This window comes from Vitis riparia, chromosome 9 (assembly GCF_004353265.1).
Source record: "Vitis riparia cultivar Riparia Gloire de Montpellier isolate 1030 chromosome 9, EGFV_Vit.rip_1.0, whole genome shotgun sequence".
Classification (NCBI taxonomy): domain Eukaryota; kingdom Viridiplantae; phylum Streptophyta; class Magnoliopsida; order Vitales; family Vitaceae; genus Vitis; species Vitis riparia.
The window spans coordinates 22,154,361-22,175,648 of record NC_048439.1 but is presented as its reverse complement, the minus strand read 5'-3'; the positions used below and the strand labels follow the sequence as shown (position 1 = coordinate 22,175,648).

Here is a 21,288-nt window from a genome sequence, read left to right as displayed (position 1 = left end):
TCGAGCTGAGTTATTCTCTATTTTCCAGAAATTTTATGCTGAAATCCAAACCCAGTTCAATATTTCTATTCGTGTGTTACGCAGTGACAATGCCAGGGAATATTTTTCAGCACCATTTACTTCGTTTATGTCCCATCATGGGATTCTTCATCAGTCTTCTTATGCTCATACTCCTCAACAAAATGGGGTAGCTGAACGCAAGAATCGACATCTTGTTGAGACAGCTCGTACTCTCCTCCTCCACAGTAATGTTCCTTTTCGTTTTTGGGGGGACGCTGTTCTTACCGCTTGTTATTTGATTAATCGTATGCCCTCCTCTGTCTTACATGATCAGATTCCTCACTCCCTTCTCTTCCCTGACCAACCACTTTATTTCCTTCCTCCTCGTGTCTTTGGTTGTACTTGCTTTGTTCATATTCTCACTCCTGGACAGGACAAGCTTTCCGCCAAAGCCATGAAGTGTCTCTTCTTGGGATACTCCAGACTTCAGAAGGGTTATCGTTGTTATTCCCTTGAGACTCATCGATACTTTATCTCCGCTGATGTCACCTTCTTTGAGGACTCACCATTCTTTTCCACCACTTCTGAGTCTCTTCCTGTTTCTGAAGTTTTGCCTATTCCCATTGTCTCCCCACCTGATGCTATGCCTCCTCGACCACTTCAGGTTTATCATCGTCGCCCTCGTGTCGTTGCTCCTCTCCCTTTTGCTGAGGCACCTGCTGACTCACTTCCTATCCCTTCGGCTTCACCTACCCCGGCTCTGCCTTCTCCTAATGACTTACCCATTGCTGTTCGGAAAGGTACTCGCTCTACTCGTAATCCTCATCCTATTTACAATTTTTTGAGTTATCATCGATTATCTTCACCCTATTCTGCTTTTGTTTCTGCTATATCCTCTGTTTCTCTTCCAAAGAGCACCCATGAAGCTCTTTCCCATCCAGGCTGGCGACAGGCAATGGTGGATGAAATGGTTGCTCTGCACTCTAATGGCACTTGGGATCTTGTTGTTTTACCCTCGGGTAAATCTACCGTTGGCTGTCGTTGGGTCTACGCAGTTAAGGTTGGTCCTGATGGTCAGGTTGATCGCCTTAAGGCCCGCTTAGTTGCTAAAGGCTATACTCAAGTTTATGGTTCTGATTATGGTGACACATTCTCTCCTGCTGCCAAGATTGCTTCTGTCCGTCTGCTTCTCTCCATGGCTGCCATGTGTTCTTGGCCTCTTTATCAATTGGATATTAAAAATGCCTTCCTTCATGGTGATCTTGCCGAGGAGGTTTATATGGAGCAACCTCCTGGTTTTGTTGCTCAGGGGGAGTCTGGTTTAGTATGCAGGTTACGCCGTTCTCTATATGGCTTGAAACAATCTCCTCGAGCATGGTTTGGCCGTTTTAGTTCTGTTGTTCAAGAGTTTGGCATGCTTCGCAGTACAGCAGACCATTCAGTTTTCTATCATCATAACTCTTTGGGGCAGTGTATTTATCTGGTTGTTTATGTGGACGACATCGTCATTACAGGCAGTGATCAGGATGGTATTCAGAAACTAAAGCAACACCTTTTTACCCACTTTCAGACCAAAGACTTGGGGAAACTCAAGTATTTCTTGGGAATTGAGATAGTTCAATCCAGTTCTGCTGTGGTCCTTTCCCAAAGGAAGTATGCTTTAGACATCCTGGAAGAAACCGGTATGTTAGACTGTAAACCGGTAGACACACCTATGGATCCGAATGTCAAACTTGTACCAGGATAGGGGGAGCCTTTAGGAGACCCCGGGAGATATCGACGGCTTGTAGGTAAATTGAACTATCTCACCATTACTCGTCCAGACATTTCTTTTCCTGTGAGTGTTGTTAGTCAATTCCTACAGTCACCATGTGATAGCCATTGGGATGCTGTAATCCGCATTCTTCGATATATCAAAAGTACACCAGGCCAAGGTGTGTTGTACGAGAACAGAGGTCATAATCAGGTTGTTGGTTACACAGATGCAGATTGGGCTGGCTCACCCACAGATAGACGTTCTACTTCAGGGTACTGTGTTTTTATTGGAGGTAATCTAATATCTTGGAAGAGTAAGAAACAAGATGTAGTGGCCAGATCTAGCGCTGAAGCCGAGTATCGAGCTATGGCTTTGGCAACATGTGAACTCATATGGTTGAGACATCTTTTTCGAGAGTTGAGATTTGGAAAGGATGAACAGATGAAACTCATATGTGATAACCAGGCCGCATTACATATTGCATCCAATCCAGTCTTTCATGAAAGGACCAAACATATTGAAGTTGACTGTCATTTCATTAGAGAGAAGATCGCATCAGGATGTGTTGCTACAAGTTTTGTTAATTCAAATGATCAACTAGCTGACATCTTCACTAAATATCTCAGAGGTCCTAGGATTAAATATATTTGTAACAAGCTTGGTGCATATGACGTATATGCTCCAGCTTGAGGGGGAGTGTTGAATATAATGTATTTATAGTGTATAACCTTTCCTTGTTAATATAGGACACATATATGGTAGGACACATGTATGGTAGTTAGGACTCTTAGCCTTGTAGGACTCTTAGCCTTGTATATATATATATTTCTCAATTGTAAGTAGATCATTACATTAATGAGAATCAAGGTCTTTCTTCTTTCTCTCTCTCTCTCAACACCTTCAATATAAGGCAATGGTTGTAGAAAGTGAGGACAAGTTGTAGGTAGCAACAAAGGGTGGATCCTTCTCTGCTAAGTCCCTCTATTCTATTCTTGAGGCAGGAAAGGTAGAACATTTCCCTTCTAATTTCGTATGGAATGTGTGGGTTCCTCCTAAGGTAAGCTTCTTTACGTCGAAGGCATTGTGGGGGAAAGTTTTGACTTTAGACCAACTGCAAAGGAGGGGATGAGTTTTAGCCAATAGATGTTCCCTTTGTAATGCTCATGAGGAGTCGATTGATTATATCCTCTTGCATTGTGGGAAGGCGAGGGTGTTGTGGGAGATGTTGTTCTCTCTTTTTGAGGTGCATTAGTTGATCTATGCTATAGTTAGAGAGACCCTTTTAGGGTGACATGACTCCTTTGTTGGTAGAAAGTGGAAAAAAGTTTGGAGAGCAGTGCCTTTATGCCTTTTCTGGACATTATGGAAAGAGAGAAATAGAAGATATTTCGAAAATATGGAGCTTTCAGTTCAAAGGCTGAAATTCTTGTTTTTGTGTAACTTATTATCTGGGTTTAATTTATTTATAGAAAATTCAACTATGTCTTTAGTCAATTTTATTGATTGGTTGGGGTCAGATTGAGGGAGGGAGTATTTTTGTTTTCCCTATGCTTTTTGGCACTGTTTGGCGGCTATTGTATACACCGTGTGTACCATGGTGCGCCCCTTTTAGCACTTTCATTAATGCTATAACCATTTACCTATAAAAAAAAAAAATTCCTTTTTCTTTCTTCTAAAATTTAACTCTCACGGTTTTGTCAAATAATTTTCAATATTACTATCACTATTACAGTAGGATCCTCCTAGGAATATAGTCATATCCAATGGCTATATTATCCTCCCCATTAGTCTTAATATCCACTCATTCTTCTTCTTCTTTGTCCGTTAATTGCAGTGATATTTTGCTTATCTATCAATAATAAGATAATGATTATATATGAGATTAGCCATTAAGATAGTCAACAATTCCCCCATTCTTTCTTCTCAATCTCTTTTTTTCCCTTCCATTTAAAAGGTTAATTGAAAGCACCGAGTCCTTATTTCATAAGAAGTTAACCAAGTCAGGACCCAACACAATACTCATGAATTCTATGTCAAAAGCTCACAAAAGCATAGATGATAATAAAAGCCATTAAAATTCACTCAATATTGTGACTAAAGCCTCTTATAAAATATATTCCAAAAGCCCACAAAGGATGAAAACCCTTTGGATATTTGAGGCTTAGGCCTCAATAGCCTTGAGGCTATAGTGTGAAAGCTATAAGCCTTGACAGGGTGAGATGTAAGCCTCAATTACACTACCTAAGGCTATAGCCTCAATTACCCTACCTAAGGCTATAGCCTCAAGGCTAATTCACAGAGTCTTGCCTTAAGGCATAAGCCTCAATAGCCTTTAAAATAATACAGATTTTTGTGTTTTTTCTATAGCAGTGTTCTACATAATCTGGATTTTTTGTGTTGGTGTTTTTGTGTCTGTTCGGTCTTGTCATATGCGTTTCCTGTGTCTGTTTTTCTGTTAGATGTCATTTGCTCAGTTTGTGTTCACCTTATGTTTTACCCCATTTTATGTTGCTTTATTCCTTTTAAATTTTTGTAGAGGCTATTCTCTGGAAGTTCTACTTCACTCCAGATGCTTTAATACTTACAACTTACAGGTTGTTTTACCATTTGGCAGTATAGGATGCACCCGGAGATATGCCGTTTTCCTTCTTTGCATTTTTATGATAGCAAGTTGCTAAATGGGGAAAATATGTCTAGCAAATTAGCACCTTTTCATGAGACTGAGGGCCTTGGACCCTATGTATTCTTTGATGTTGTTGATGGCCAGGAGTCTCATGGTAAGAACTCTGGTACATTCTCCCTCTGTAATGAGCGTGAGGCTGATGCTGCGGTTGAAGTACTAAGGCTTTTCAGGAAGAGGTATACCTTCTCTTTCTTCCTTTCCCCCCTCAATTATCGTGATTTATCTGGTTTATTGCTTTTAATTTTGGATTTTATATTCTTTGTATAGGCATCCATCTGAATTTGTTGGTGGGAGAATTGGCATCATAACTCCATATAAGTGTCAACTTTCGCTTTTACGTTCACGGTTTTCAAGTGCTTTTGGATCTTCCATTACATCCGATATGGAATTCAATACTGTGGATGGTTTTCAAGGTCGGGAGGTCGATATTCTAGTGCTTTCTACAGTTAGAGCAGCAGGTCCATGCTCTGCAGCATCTGGGATCAACTCTAGCAGCATAGGGTTTGTTGCTGATGTAAGGCGGATGAATGTTGCTTTGACAAGGGCCAAGCTCTCCCTGTGGATTTTGGGTAATGCAAGAACATTACAGACAAACTGCAACTGGGCTGCTCTCGTTAAGGATGCTAAAGAAAGAAATTTGGTTATATCAGCTAAAATGCCTTACCAGTCCATGTTTAAGAAAGCTTTAAAAAACCCTATTTCAGAAAATTCTGATTATAGTTCAAGACAATCAAGGCATGGTAAAACTGACATCACTAGCAAGCGTGCCAAACAAAATGAGAAAAATTCTAAGGAAGTCTGTGAAAGGAAAGAGAATTCTGTCAGCAGTCAATCACAAATTAACAAGAGAAAAGCTGGAGATGAACATGACCTTTCAGCAAGGAAGGAAGATGTCCAAAGTAACAAGAGAAGAGCCAGTGAACAATGTGTTTTTTCAGCAAAGAAGAAATTTCCATCTTCAGTTGTTGCACAACAGGATAGTAGTACCTCCAAGGATGTGAAATCTTCAACCATGGGAAACAGTACTGATGGGGATGGTAGAAGTAAAGAAAGTAGGGAAAGGCAGCTTCACTTGAGGAGTACTCATTTAGGCAAGGGGAAATGTACACATGAAATTTCACAAACTAATGCAGATCGGTCTGAACAAGAAATGGGTGATGGCAATAAAATTTTGAAACCACAAGTGTTGAAAGGAACTTCAGAATCTTTAGATCATGGGGGAAATCAGAAGAGTATGGAAGCATCAACATGCTCTGCTGGTAGTATCCTTGAAGAAAAAGATGCGAGTGATAGACGTAGGGCACTTAAGGAAGTTGACACTGCCAAAGATGTGATTTCAAAAAGGAAACAACAACGTGAGGCTGTTGATGCTCTTCTTTCTTCTGCTCTTATACCTTCAAAGAAGTCTGCAGCCTCATTGAAGGCAGCTCCTGCTAAAAGGTCTCTTTCCCCTGCACTAAATGCAGGTTGTGACATCAACCTGCCTAAGCCAAGAAAAGGTGAGCTCCTTTCTTGGTTGTTGTCGTTGACTATTGAAAAACCTTTTTCTAGTGAGGAAAATACAATGCTTTGCAAAGTGGTCTTCTTATTACTGTGGTTAAATGTTTTAGTTGGCAGTAGCATGGTTATTTTGCAGACTGGATTTGTTTATGGAATCATTTATTTGGTTCTTGGGGCTTTTTATGTTCAGGTGTTAAATTTGATTGCCTTGTTTAGAAGTAGCTTTTTCCTGCCTTAGTTTTTGATAATTATATCCTATTTGTTGATAAGTAGTCAAATTTTATGGAACTTAAACAAAAATATTGAATTTTAAAATTTGATTTCTTAATGCAATTTCCATAAGAGGTGCTCATTCAGTAGGTTCATTTGTGCATTGTAGAACTCATCCCTCTCAATTGTGTAGTCTGAAATCATTCTGCAGTATTGAGGTAAATATTTGCATTTTAGAATTTATACAAGGCTTCTCTTCAAACAGATCAACATTGAAAGCAATTCACATACCGGCTCTGATTGATGGTATCCACAGTTAAAACCTGAACATTTCAAGCACCATTCTGGTTTGAATTAGAAGAGAATTGGAGGCAATTCCATAAATTAGAAACAAATTGGGGGCAATCATTTTAAAGAACAAGGTTGGCTTTTAGGGAGGGAGGGAGGTAAAGAAAAATTGTAGTTGTCTTCTTTTCTGGTGCTGAGGGACTACCTTGGTTTTCTATACTGCAGTATCTTCCTAATAATTTGCTGCATATTATGATGAGAGCCTGGTTGAAGATTCTGGGAATGTTTCCTTCTCTCCAAATAAAGAATCTAATACTGGATAGTAAATGCTACATGTTAGGCAGTTGAGCTTAAGGACTAAACTTTGAAGCAGTTCCTAGGAAAGCACTACTAGAAGAGGCAGTGAAGTGTAAAATTTCCCCTTTTATTTGGTCATGTTGGATAGTTATGAGGATGTGTCCTGTTTTCTCCTTAGATTCATTATTTGGCAGGTGATAGAACAAAAATTCGTTTTTGGGAGGAAGCGTAGTGGGATAATCAACCTCGTTGGTTTTTATTCCCAACCTTCTTTTTGATTTTCAGGTTTACAAATTCTCCCATATCTCTGATGCTAGAGCCTTATTCCCTGCCAGTCTTCTGGAATTTCATCTTTCTTCTTATTTTAAGAGATGTGGAGATTATGAGCTCTCTATGCTCAAGTCTTCCTTACTTCCTGTGCTCTTATCTTCATCTTTCACTGACAAGAAGGTGTGGTCTTTGATGTCCTAGGGCCTATTTTATTTGCAATGTGATTCCATTTTTAGTGTATGAAAAACTGGAGTACATTGGATCCTAATCATTCCTCTGATTTTACTTCTTGACTGCAGCACAGCATGGGGATGCTTTAATCCTCTATCTCTTAGGACATTGTGCTGTCTGCTTTCAAGCAGGCCATTGATTTTAAAGGGTATCATATATATATAAGAAAATAGAATGAACATGGAGATTACAATGGCTATATTAATCTAACTAGAGCAAAGTTTCCTACCCTTGGTGACAGGGCCAAAATGCACACACACACACACACGCACTTGCATCTTTCAAACCCAACCATCTTCCTGAAAAGAAACTTCTTGAAATATTAATCATGTTATAACTAGGGTGAAACTGTGAAATACATCATTTGATTACATATTCCTTATCTTAGTTTCCTGTACTCTACACCTCAGTTCAGTTGGTTAACTGGATTTCCATCCGCTCACTGAAAGCTAAAGGTGAGGTGCAGTGCAAAAATCTCTCAGCTTAATAAAAGTCTTGTTTGGAAAATGGTATTGGAGGTTTTCTGTGGAGCAGAACAACCTTTGTCATGAGAAAGTTCAGAGAGGTGGAGGGGGTTTGCTGCTCTAGGATGGGGAGGAGATCTATGATACTGGTCTTTGGAAAGCCATTAGCTGGATATGGGATGATTTTCTTGCTAGAACTAGCCTTAAGTTATGCAATGGGAGCAGCACCATACTTTAGCATGATATGTTGTGTGTGGAAGTAGTGTTGAAGGGTCATTTCCTAATCTTTATGTTTTACCTGTGCACAAAGATGCATGGGTTGCAGATTTGTTGGTGAAAGGAAGGGGAAACCCTGGTAATTGGTTGAGTAGATTTAGAAGGAGCTTTCAGGATTGGGGGCTGACCTTTATAGGTTTTGCTTTTTATTTTTTTGCAGCTTCTCCACCCTTGTACTACTAGGTAGAATTGTGATTAGTTGGTGTGAGCAGCAGCCAAGAGGGGTCTTTCCTCTTGTAAGTCTTCTTATCTTTTGTTATGTTCAGGGAATCCCATCTCTTTCCCACTAAGGAATTTAGGCTTCAGTTGCTCCTTCTAAAGTGTGCTTCTTTATGTAAGAGGCTGCAGAATGGGAGATCTTATTTCGATCAGCAAATGACTAGAAGGAGGTCACTAGTGAACAGATGTTGCTGTGCAAACAGAAGGAAACTGCTTATCTCATCCTCATTCTTTGTGAGTAGGCAAGTACACAGATATTTATTATTCTTTCCTTTTGGTATGATGTGGCTTCTTCCTTCATGGTTGAGCTCTTGCCTGGTTGACATGGTAGTTTTGTAGGAAAGAAACACAAAACAGTTGTGGAGGACGTCTCCCTTGTACCTTTTTTTTTTATAGGTAAATGGAAATTGTATTAAAAAAGTATACACAATGTATACAAAGCAACAAAAACCATAAGGGGCGAATACACAAAAAACAACCGCACCCTACGGGGAACCTAGCCAATCCACAAATTCTAATAATGATATAGTCCCATCCCCAATGTACAATCTAATCCAATCCAAAAATAGATAAAAAAAAAGGAACTTTTAAATGCCTCATCCAAACTTTCACAATTTTCAAAGGCTCTCTTATTCCTCTCCCTCCAAATGGACCAAAAAAGGCATACAGGAGCAACTTTCCAAGCCTTTGTCCTTTTTTTTTCTGACTAAGGACCCACTCCAACTCAATAGCACCCCTCTCACTGAAGAGTGCATCATCCACTGTACATTAAAAACAGAAAAAACCTGCTGCCACAACATGCGAGATTTCGGATAGTGCAAGAGAATATGATCACCCGTCTCTTCTTCTGCTTTGCGCATGTAGCATCTGTTAGGCATCCTCCATCCCCTCTTCTTGAGTCAATATCTTAGTCCAAGTTGCTTCCCAAGCAAAGAAACTAGTTCTTATAGGTGCCAAAGAGATCCAAACTATGCTATGAGGGAAAAACTCTGCTCTCCTACTTGCCAAGGAGTAAGAGGACTTAACTAAAAAAACCCCATTTTTTTGTCTCCAACCAAAAAAATATGCTATGACGTCTCCCTTGTACTTCTTTTGGTGCTTATGGAAAGTGATTAACTTAAAGACTTAGGAAGGCCTAGAGTAGTTAGAGTTCAAGCATTCAAAGACCACTTGAAGCCCTTTTCTTTTGGTCAAAAGGAGATGCTATGAAGGGGTCTTACTCTTCTTTTCAGAATTCATTGATTTTCTGGGTATATGGGGTAGGCTGTGTTCTAACCAGAGCAAAGTTTCCTACCCCTGGTGACAGTGCAAACATGTGCACACACACACACATGCACTCGCATCTTTCAAACCCAACTATCTTCCTGAAAAGAAACTTCTTGAAATATTAATCATGTTAAAACCAGGGTGAAACTGTGAAATCATCATTAGATTACATTTTCCTTATCTTAGTTTCCTGTACTCCATACCTTAGTTCAGTTGGTGAACTGGACTTCCATCTGCTCACTGAAAGATAATCTCTAGCTTAATAAAAGTCTTGTTTGGTATATGGCGTTGGAAGTTTTCTGTGGAGCAGAATAACCTTCACAGTAGAGTTGTCATGAGAAAGTCCAGGGAGATGGAGGGGGTTTGGTGCTGTAGGATGGGGAGGAGATCCATGATACTGTTGTTTGGAAAGCCATTAGCTGGATATGGGATGATTTCCTTGCTAGAACTAGCCTTAAGGCATGCAATGGGAGGAGCACAAACTTTTGCATGATGTGTTGTGTGTGAGAGTAGTGTTGAAGGACCATTTCTATGTTTTACCCATGTACAAGATGCATGGGTTGCTGATTTGTGGGTGAAAAGAAGAGGAAACCCTGGTAATTGTTTGAGTAGGTTTAGAAGGAGCTTTCAGGATTGGGGGCTGACCTTTATAGGTTTTGCTTTGTATTTTTTTGCAGCTTATCCACCCTTGTACTAGTAGGTAGAATTGTGATTAGTTGGTGTGAGCAGCAGCCAAGAGGGGTCTTTCCTCTCGTAAGTCTTCTTATCTTTTGTTATGTTCAGGATCATCTCTTTACCCTCCAAGGAATTTAGGCTTCAGTTGCTCCTTCTAACCTGTGCTTCTTTCTGTAAGAGGCTGCATAATGGAGATCTTATTCTCAATCAGCTTATGACTAGAAGGAGGTCACTAGTGAACAGATGTTGCTGTGCAAACACAAGGAAACAGCTTATTTCATCCTCATTCTTTGTGAGTAGGTGAGTAAACTGATATTTATTATTCTTTCTTTTTGGTATGATGTGGGTTCTTCCTTTGTGGTTAAGCTCTTGCCTGGTTGACATGGTAGCTTTGTAGGAAAGAAACAAAAAACAGTTGTGGAAGACAGCTCCCTTATACTACTTTTGGTGCTCATGGAAAGTGATAACTTGAAGGCTTTGGAAGGTCTTGAGTAGTTAGAGTTCATTCATTCAAAGATCACTTCCTTGAAACCTTTTTCTTTTGGTCAAGAGGAGATGGTATGAAGGGGAATTGCTCTTCTTTTCGGAATTCATTTATTTTTTGGGTATGGGGTAGGCTGTGTTCTCACCTTCTGTAATTTTCCTCTCTTTTATGTTGTCTTGTGCTGTATTTTGTACGCTTCCTGGTGTATGCATGTGCGGCCCCTTTCTGGTTAGCGGTTATTTATACTATCAAATGACTGGTGTACTCCTGTAAGGAATGGCACATGCATAAAAAGTGCAAACAGTCCTTGCATAGTAATTTGTTTGTGCTGTGTTCCCATTTCTTCTGGATGTTTCATCCATGCATTTGTTTCTTTTGAGTCTGCAATCTTGTTAATCTAACTGGTGGCAACAAGAGCTGTCAATCTTGCTATGCTTGTGCTGATCTTAAATATCAGAAAGGAAAAGCTTCACACCCTCTTTTGACTCTGCAAACTTGTTAATCTAACTGGTGGCAGCAGCAGCTGTCAGTCTTGCTTTGCGTGTGCTGATCTTGAATATCAGAAAAGAAAAGCTTCACACACATCCATATTGAACTGATATCATAAATTTGAACTATATATGATTTTTTTTATTTTTTATTTTATAGGTAAGAACCTGGTATCTCTCACAATTCCGCCCAACTCGTTACCCCTTGAGCCAGGCCCTCAAGGGCATTTGAAATAAATGACTTAGATCCAACATCCATGGTAGGGGTGCAAGTGAAAACCAAAAAACTGACACAATCGTTTCAACCCAAACAAAACTGACCAAATTGGTTTTATTTTCAATGACCATGAAGCTTAGTTTGGTTTGAGAATTGTGGAAACTGACTTAGTTCAGTTTTCGATTTCTTTGTCTTCTAACCGATAAAATTTGAACCAAACCAACATTCTAAGACCTATATCTCTTGTAATATATAATTATTTGATGTTAAATGGGGTTTTTGTATTCATTCTTTGTGGACCTTATTAAGTAATTTGTTTTTGTTAGATTATGGTCAAATTAATTTTAAATGCATCCATTATATTTTGGGTTAGAAATTTTAGTGGGATGTTTGGTTCTTAGAAAATAGTACAAAAAGGAAAAAAAAAAGTACAATAGGAAAATCATTTTACTATGTTTGGATGATATGGAAATGAGGTTGGAAAAAAGTAGGAGGGGAAGTCTTAAGGAAAATGTTAAAATACTTTTTGGTATTTTCCTTTGAAAGAGGTTAAGAAAGTTTGGGGAAAGTAGATTCCTCAACAATTTATTTATTTTTCCTTCAAATTTTCTATGGTTGACCAAACAAGAGAATCTCCTTTTTCTTTCATTTTATTTCTTCTCTCTAAGTTCTTTTCCTCAAACTTTTTGTGAATCAAACATAGTTTAAATGTATTTTAGACTTCAAACCTAAATTGGTTTTAAATAACTTTTAATAATCAATTGGGCTTAAGGTCTGAACAGGCTTGCATCAAACAGAACCAACATCAATCGATATGTTAATTGTTTGTAGTCTTGTGTCGCTTTGTTTCCAAGTTGAATCTGCATTTTCTTGTGGATGTTCCACACATCTAATGTTCTTATTTCACTTCTTTATACCTCCAGCAAAGCAGGGCCAAATTCGTCAACACCGTGACAAGAAGCACAGAACTGGGGATGAAGCATGAAATTGTTTAAAATTTTGATTCAAGATTCATCAACACCGTGACAATGAGCACAGAACTGGGGATGAAGCATGAAATTGTTTAAAATTTTGATTCAAGATCCAGATGAAGCCGCATGAGGATCTTATAACTTTCAATGAACTGCAAAGAGAAAGTGTTGTCGACTTTCCTGCAGGCCACATGGTAACTTACTGCTACCCTTTTATGGTCATATACTACTCCCATAAACCATAGTTGAGATTAAACCATCTGGATCACTATCTTTTTGTGAATTAGGATATTTCCATTTTGGTGTCTTCTACAGTAGTTTCTAGCCCTTGGGAATTACCCTTTGATCAATCTCAATTTTGCCTCTAAATTTGAGTAAAAAAAACTCTGTACATTAATACTATTGATGTAAATATGCACATTTTATAGATGAATTTTTACTCCTTTTCTTCTCTTTTGTTTTTCTTTGTTTTTGTTGTTGATTTCGTAGAGGGAAGGATAGTCAACGGTAGGCTTTAAGCTGGGAACAGGACCAAGTAGGTAGAGATTAAGAGAGGGATTAATTCTGAAAATAATTTAGTGGCTTGTTGATATTGCCCGGATTTGGAAAAAACAACCAAATCCCCTCACCTGTTTTCTGCTTAGTTGCTTGAATATTTTTGTAATGCTATATTTATTGTTGTCTTGGTTCTCCATCTCCATTCTCTTTTAACCCTTGTTGTCCTCCCTAGGCCTTCTATGTATCTCTTTTACTTCAGCCTTATAATATGCACTACAAGAATTGCCTGAATTTAGTTGATTTTTGCTGGTTGTCCTCAAATGGAGCTACTTTGATGATGTAATGTAATCTCAATTGATTTGTGGCATCTTCTTGCAAACTAGTGCTATCTTCAAATTCTTGTGTTATAAAATATCAATTTAGTACATCCTGAAAAGTGGGACTAATCAGATTGTGTCATATATACATTTTAGGTCTCATTGCTTTGATCTCATTCTTTTGTAGCTTATGTCATTTGTCTGTACCTTGATTCCATATATTTGTACCCTTATCAAACAATCTAGATTTCATAATACATTTCCAATAGTTCGGACTGCATATTCAATAGGTATCGATTCAATATTCTAGAATTTTCCCACCTTTTAATCTTTTCACTGATACATTTTTATATCCTTATTGTATATATACAAGGTACAAATTGTCTATTGATAGGGCAGGGTTGCAACATGGGCAGGTTAAAGGTAATCCCTGTGTTAAACCTGCCTATCAATATGTCCAACCCGCATCAAATCCAGTTTGACCTAGTTGGAAATTTCTAATCCACATCAAACTTATGGGCAATTTAGGTTTCTAATATTTTAATAATTAAAAAAGTAATAAGCTCGTAGTCTAATATAATTAAAAATTAAGAAAAGTTAGTTCTTTCTTATTATTTCTATGTTTTTTATATTTTAATAAAACAAAATAATATAATTTAAAATAAATAAATAATGTGCGGGTTTGAGTTTCGATGAGTTGCCTAGACCTTCAATTGGCATTAATCCTAACATTTTTAAGTTGATAAGCTTGATCCTAACCTATTCAAATCTTGTCCAGTCTGACCTGAATTGCAGCCTTCTTTGTTGAGATGCTGATCATCTTCAAAGAGATGAAACAATTCTAGCCCTTTTTATAGGCCAAAAGATGTACAAAAACTCAACATTTATGCCATGCCTTGAATCCCAGGAACCCACTCCCTCAAACCCAATATAGGCGGGTGGTTTGGAACCACATCCAACGAGCCCCACACCATCCCAATCTCCGATACCAAATTTTCAGATACAAAAGCAACATTAAAGTATAGCTGACGAGCGTGATCTTTCTCATTCTATTCTTTAATGAAGTTGGTGAGGTGTTGTAGCTTTAGATAGGCATTGATGGAAGAGAGAGCTATGTATTATTATTATGAGATATGTAGGGCTTGAGTTCGCCTATATCATGACCACATATTCTTCGTAACGGCATTTTCTTACAACTTTATTATCTTATCACATACAATGCATCTAAATAGGGTTATCTATAGTACTGATTTGATATATATTGAAAAACAGGACTACTCGGGTTGTGTTACGTATATACTTTAGATATTATTGTTTTGTACCCAAGTTCGATTCCATTATTTTGTACTTTAATCTCATATATTTATACCTTCATTCAGAGTCTATATTTTACCGTATGCTTGTAACGGATGAAGTATACTATCATTTCTAGATACCATCTCTAGAAATTTCCCCTCTTAGATTGAATTATTGAACCCCACCTCGATCCTTTGGTGATCGGCACCTGGGGTATGAGAGGATTCGTGAAAATTTTGTCAAATTTGATATTTTTCCAATCATATAGTCTCGCTCTATGACTGGAAAGGAGCCGTAGAGATAGAGGTTTAGGCGTTTTGGGAGTTACAAAGGGAGTTATGGCATTGAGTCAGAACCGCCCTAACTTCATTATTCTGTTGCAGTTGAAACCATCTATATTCACTTCACTTGCTTCTTGATACCAAAACCAAACACTACACAACACTGCACTCTACACTGCTTTTTCAGCTTCATCTTCCATTTTTGTAGCAGCATTCAAGGAACCTAACCCCACCACCGCCCACCGCCCACCTCCCTCAATTCTTTTGCTCTATATAGAGGTTGTTTATTATATGGTTTATCTCTTTGTAGATGCCATAATATCGTAATATGAAAATGACATGATGCTGCTAGCTTGCGAATTGATTGCAGTTGTGATGCTTGTGTTGTTTTATTTGATGATCCTGGATTCTCTTGGAGTTTTCTCCGTTGTATTTGTCTGAAAAAGTCTTTTTATCTAGGGTTAGGGTTTAGGATTGACTTTTTCAACTAGGGTTAGGGTTTACGATTTAGGATTTAGGAAATCTTAGTCGGTTGAGTATCGATATTCAGACTTTATCATAGTTTAATTGTTCTTTCAAAAGGAACAAAAAATTATTTTGATGAATAAAAATTATTTTTAAGAATAATTTTTTTACTATTTGCACTCAAAACTATGGTAAAATTGTTATTTTTGATTAAATATTTATCAATTAAAAATAAAAATAAAATGAAATTTATATTCTTATTATTCATTCTAGTATTCCAAATATGTCCTTTTAGATGTAACCTGAGCTTTGTTGTAAGTCACGTGCCCATGGGAATAACTACATCTATTATTTGTTGTCCGAAGACATGTGAATGAGAGAGGGGTTACTTCTTTTTAATTTTTTAAATTATATTTTATTTTATTTTATTTATATTCCTATATATAGTAAGAGATCATATGAATTACCCAAAAAAAGCAAATGAAGATAAATAATTAGAATAAATTCCCACAACACATGATAATAGAGGAGATGGGCTTAGCAATCAACTAACTATTAAATAAGTAATTATTAAAAATTAGTTAAATCAAATTGTACTATTGTCCATTTTCTTTTGACCTTTGACCAAACAATGGGGGTTCCATTATTATCCAATATTTTAATTCAAATGGGCAACTGATCATCATTTTAATTCCATATTTGGTACATCCACTTTATTTATTGATTTGTTTTAAGAGTCCATTTCAACTTCCAAGATGTGAATCCAACACATGGTTTTCTCTTGGGAGGACCAAAAACCACCATTAGTCAAATTACATTGAAATATGCAACATTTATGTGTACTACAAGTATTAAAAGCCCAACATATGATGGATTCAATTCAAAGAAATATCTTCTTTTTCTTAGTAATATTAAATTTTTTATTTAAATTATAACCCTATTTTGGATAGGTTATATTCAGAATTTTAATATTTTTAAAAATTTTATACAAACTTTCTTAAAAGTACTTATTAAAGAGAATTTTATGAATAATCTTCTTAGACTTTATTAGGGATTTTTTTAATCTTGAATTGACAAAAAAATAATGTCATGATTTCAAAATGATAATATTAATATTTAAAAATCTTTATAAATAGAAAATAACTTTTCCATAAGATAAAAAATGGTTTCCATAAAAAAAAATGTAATATTTATGAAACTACCAATTTTTCTAAAAACTTAAACTAGTATTTTTTAACATCCTTCATCAGCGGTTCGAGATGCCATAAAATTATAAATTATTGTAAATTGATACCAAAAAATTATAAATAGAGAAGGGGAGAGAAATAAATGGAGGAAACAAATATGTAAATTACACATTGAATATGTTGAATTATTAATTTTCTTAAACACTTAAAATTTCTATGATTTTAATTTAATATGCATATCATGTTAATAATATTTACATTATAGAGTTTTTTTAAAATCAAGATCATTTAAATAATATATGATGTGAATGGAATGAATATCCAAAGCAGAACTGAGTGATAACTAATCATTCCAGAGTTGGTCAAATAATAAAAGAAAGAGAAGTTAGTTATTAAAAAAGAGAAAGGGCCATTGATGTGTTGTTTCAGTGTGCTAATCTGTCAACTCGTGACTTGTGAGCTCATTGTTTTTTATTTTTTTTTTATTTCTCTCCATAAAGAAATGGGCATTTGCACATGGAAATTTGTGGGCTTCTTCCCATCTTCCACGATCTTCTAAGCACCTCAAATCCAATAAACAAAACTAGTGGAAAACATATATATATAAATTAAAGACATGAAGATGCAGATACCAAGGCAAAGCTATCTAGGGTTTGCCTTCTGGGTTTTGACTGTTGAGGCAGTTGCACCTGATATTCATTAAATATCATCATGACACTCCATTCTATTTTTTAAATTTAAAAATATTTGTAGCTTATACTTAAGTGGAGTATATTATATATAGCATTATTCACTCAATCATAAGTTAACAATTAATAATCAATTTATCAAAAAGTTAAAACCTAATAAGGACCATGATATCCAAATAACCCAAATCCGACGAGGTTAAACTTCTGGAAAAATTGGTATTTCACCATGGTATCAGAACTTGATTTGACAAAAGTTATGTGTTCGAACCACCTTTTCGTAATTTATATATTTGTTTCTATTATGTTCCTTTGCAATTCTTTGATGTTTCTCTTTACTAATTTGTAATTCTCTGATATTTTTTCACATATGAATATGAGGTTACACGTGAGGGAAAGTGTTAAGAAATATGTTATGCATATTGAACCCAATTCCTGTAAACTTAAACTTTTATAAAAAAATGGTTTGAAGCCTTTAAGAAAATTGATAATTAAACATATAACATTATTTAATTTTGTAATGTCAGAAAAATTTCCAATCTTATATCATTGCATCTTGTATCATGGCCATAAATAATATTTTTAGATTTTGTGCATATATAAAATAAACTAAAAAACAAAAGAAAATATCATGTTAAATTATTAGTCCAACCAAAAGGTTTAACCATCAATTTATTAATTAATTGATGATGATTGATAGAAAATAATTTCTTCCCCTTTCGACAAGGGCCTTCTCTATTTCATACATAATTGAGACAAATGTTTATAGGATTGATCTAAGAGCTTCACACTATTTCATACATTGAGACTACTGTTTATCTGATTGATTTAAGTTATAGTCTTAATACTTCATACTTACAATAAAAGGTATTTCGTTTTATATATGTATACATGTCTTTAAACTATCTACAAAGATTTTAGGTAATCTAGCAAAAATTCAGGCTTAAACTGTTAGATACAAACTTTACTTCACAGAGAATTTAATTTAATTTATTTTTTTGCCATAAACAAGCCAAAGTAAGAGGAGTCCAAAAACCAATGGTGGGAACTTGCATTAGAAGCCAGTGCAATAAATAAGGTTATGAGAGATCATGTTCAGAGAGAGAGATCAGTGCAGCAGTAGAATTAAGGAATACAGATACCAAGAGAGATGGAAGCAAACTTCAAAAAGAAATCTGGAAACTACCCTTCCCCAGTCCTCAATTCTTATATATGTAGACAAAACCCTTGATGGGTTTTGATTCTTGAGGCAGTTGCACCACCAACCGACTGTAAGTAATATTTCATATTATAATCTTCCATAACAGAAGAAAATGAATAAAAAAATCAGAATCCAAAGCACCCCACAACTTTAAAATCTCTGCTCCCTCACCCCATTTGGGATTCACACACCCACACCCACAGAGCCAGAAGACAAAGAAATATTTTTTTCTTTTTAGTTTAGTTTACTTGGTGATCAGAAGCCCTACTTCATGGATTCAAAGAAGTCTAACAAGATCAGTGAGATTGTTAGGCTTCAGCAGATCCTCAAGAAGTGGAAAAAGCTTGCAAATGCACCAAAAAACAGCAACAAAAATGGCAGCCACGGCTCTACTTCCTCCTCCTCCAACAATGGCAGCAAGAGCATCAAGTTCCTCAAGAAGACTCTCTCCTTCACAGACACTAGTTCAATGCTTTCTACCGAGGTCGTCCCAAAAGGGTTTCTGGCCGTGTGCGTGGGGAAGGAGCTGAAGAGGTTCATCATCCCAACCGAGTACCTGGGTCACCAAGCATTTGGGGTTCTGCTGAGGGAAGCCGAAGAAGAATTCGGGTTTCAGCAGGAGGGTGTGCTCAAGATCCCATGTGAAGTGGCTGTGTTTGAGAGGATCTTGAAGGTGGTGGAAGAGAAGAGAGACGTGTTCTTCCTGCATGAGTTTGGATTGAATGCAGAGAAGGAGATGATTGGTTGTTGCTCATCCTCAGATTGTGAGCTCACACCTTCTCACCATCCTCAAATGTGTAGGTGATCAGAAGATGAGAAGATCAGATCAGATCAGATTTCACATATAATATTTTCATATATATATCTTTTTTTTTTCCTTTCTTTTTTGCTTGATTTTGTGAAGGCAGTGTACGAGGGAGAGAGAACAGAGCCACAGAGTAATACTAAAGTTTGAATAAAGTAGGGTACTTCACTTTAGAGTGATCAGTTCAAATCAATGAACCATATATGACACAAGTATTTGATGTATCTTCCATCTCTATGGAATGGAATGGATTAATTCTCATTCACATTAATCTCTATTCCAACCTTTCAAATGCACCCGAGGACATGATTTGTCCTCGAGAACTCTATCTAATCATTGTATATTAAGAGTGAGTTTGACAATAATTTTTCGAAACATTTTTTTTAATATTTTAAAAATAAAAAGTTTTAGTGTTAAAATTTTAAAAAAAAAACTCTCTAAAAATTACTATCAAACAGACTTTAATTGAATACTTAATGCATTAATGAAATCATCATATCCGGATCTGAAAAATGTGATTCATAATATTTTTCTTTTCATTATGTGGTCACATGCCCCCTAAGATAGTGCTGCATCAGCTTGGAATCCTTTTGTCTTCCTGCAAATCTCCATTATTGCCTTTCCCCACCATTGTTTTAGTCACAGCTATTAATAAGCAGCCATTTATAGATTATGATAAAGTACTGAAGTACTTAACATTAGTACTTAGTATTTTTAATCAACTACATATGGTTGATTGTCCTACCCAATTAGTAATTTAAATTTCAATTTGTAATAATAAATTGGCCAAGAAGAAATACATCTACAACTTTGGTACATAAGAACATTGTTATATTAGGAAAAACACATGCAGAGACTGGTTTTCATCAAATTTGAAACACAAATTTCTGAGCCCATTATCTTTCTTATGCTTAGATTCTTTCTTGCTAATTTTAGATTATGGATTGATAAGGAAGTACTGCAAGTGGGCAACTATGATCTTGTCACATTATGCACTTAATAATACTTTGCTCTATATATCTTTGCTTCTTTGGTAAAACTTATTAGGGTTTAAATGAAATGTAATAACCTAAAGCCAAGACATTCTACGTGTCTACATAATTAAAAGGGACCTAGTTAATACGAGAGAATTTTTTCCCTAGACGATGTGAGTTCATAGTTTTTGTCTAATATCAAAAGTCATGTGTCATCTAATTGTATTTTTTCACCTAGTCGATATAGGATTTCATTATCGCTTTCTCAAATAGGACTAGTTAGAATGCCCGTTTGTATTAAGGATTAACTTTAAACTAAGAAGCTCACAAACTTAAAACGCATGCATCTATACATTTAAAAGAAGTCGATCCACGTACTCTATCGAAAACTTTTTCTTCTAATTGACATGGGATCTCACAATTTATGAAGGCTATAGTTAGTAATTAATCTCCATGAAGGTTATTAGATTATTTATTTTCATGAATCTACCTATGTTTTTGAACATGGGGCTTGCTTACAGGAAAGGCAAGTAACAACGTATTATAATGCAGCCTCATTAATTTTTCTTTAAGATCAAGCAAATCCTTGTGATCCTGCACCACCAATGAAGCTAAAATATACAAGTTAGTTTAATTTCAAGCTTACACTCACATGCAACTCCATGTTTAAATCATATTAAAAATGAAACTAATCCCGATTAATATAAATATCTAAAACATGCAGTAGTTAATTAGATCAACTGTCACGTAGCCGTATGGCTTTGTGTACCCTCTTTCAATTGTCCCAAGTCAAATACTTCGATTGAAGCTCCATGTGGGTGATTATCATCTCCTCCTCCCTCCATTAATTTGTTGTCTAGGTCTTGTTTACAAGTGACAAACTGAGAGAAATGTATTGACCAAAACCCTTGAAACTGATTGAAAATTATTCACAGAACCCCAAAAATGTTTAAATACCTAGCTAGCTAGGTATGAACCAACACAAAAAACAAATTTAACTATTGGGAATTTTTCCTACAAACCACCCAATACAGAAAGGAGGAATATTCAAGTGAAAGAAAAGATTGAATATAATAACACAAAACTTGCTTTGGAATTTGGATTGCATTAGGGTTCATAAATTTTCCTTTTGTACATGTATATATTTAATTATGAACAGTTATATATTCAAACCCGATCTTATAGTTATTATTCAAATTAAGCAAAATACTTACATAATTCTGGGATTTTTCAGCAAATCCTCAGTCTAAACAGTCAGCAAATAGTTCTTATTGCAGCCAATC

At 36.1% G+C, this 21,288-nt stretch overlaps 2 protein-coding genes across 4 annotated transcripts in view; both read left to right on the top strand.

Moving 5' to 3' along the window:
- Positions 1 to 12,746, top strand: part of LOC117922615 — a 58,270-nt gene extending 45,524 nt beyond the window's left edge. For all 3 annotated transcript variants that reach the window (XM_034840781.1, XM_034840778.1, XM_034840780.1), the window contains 3 exons: positions 4,371 to 4,615; positions 4,707 to 5,938; positions 12,248 to 12,746. In XM_034840781.1, coding sequence (XP_034696672.1) covers positions 4,371 to 4,615; positions 4,707 to 5,938; positions 12,248 to 12,309 — 1,539 coding nt within the window. In that variant the 3' untranslated portion in view covers positions 12,310 to 12,746. The remainder of the gene's footprint in view (positions 1 to 4,370; positions 4,616 to 4,706; positions 5,939 to 12,247) is intronic.
- Positions 12,747 to 18,342: 5,596 nt separating this feature from the next.
- Positions 18,343 to 19,103, top strand: LOC117922651 (auxin-responsive protein SAUR72-like). The gene has a single exon (XM_034840825.1). The coding sequence runs from the start codon at positions 18,498 to 18,500 to the stop codon at positions 19,029 to 19,031; it is 534 nt and encodes a 177-aa protein (XP_034696716.1). The 5' UTR covers positions 18,343 to 18,497; the 3' UTR covers positions 19,032 to 19,103.
- The last annotated feature ends 2,185 nt before the right edge of the window (positions 19,104 to 21,288 follow it).

Excerpts from the sequence above, each read along its gene's own strand:
- LOC117922651 (XM_034840825.1), top strand. The coding sequence starts at position 18,498 with ATGGATTCAAAGAAGTCTAACAAGATCAGTGAGATTGTTAGGCTTCAG.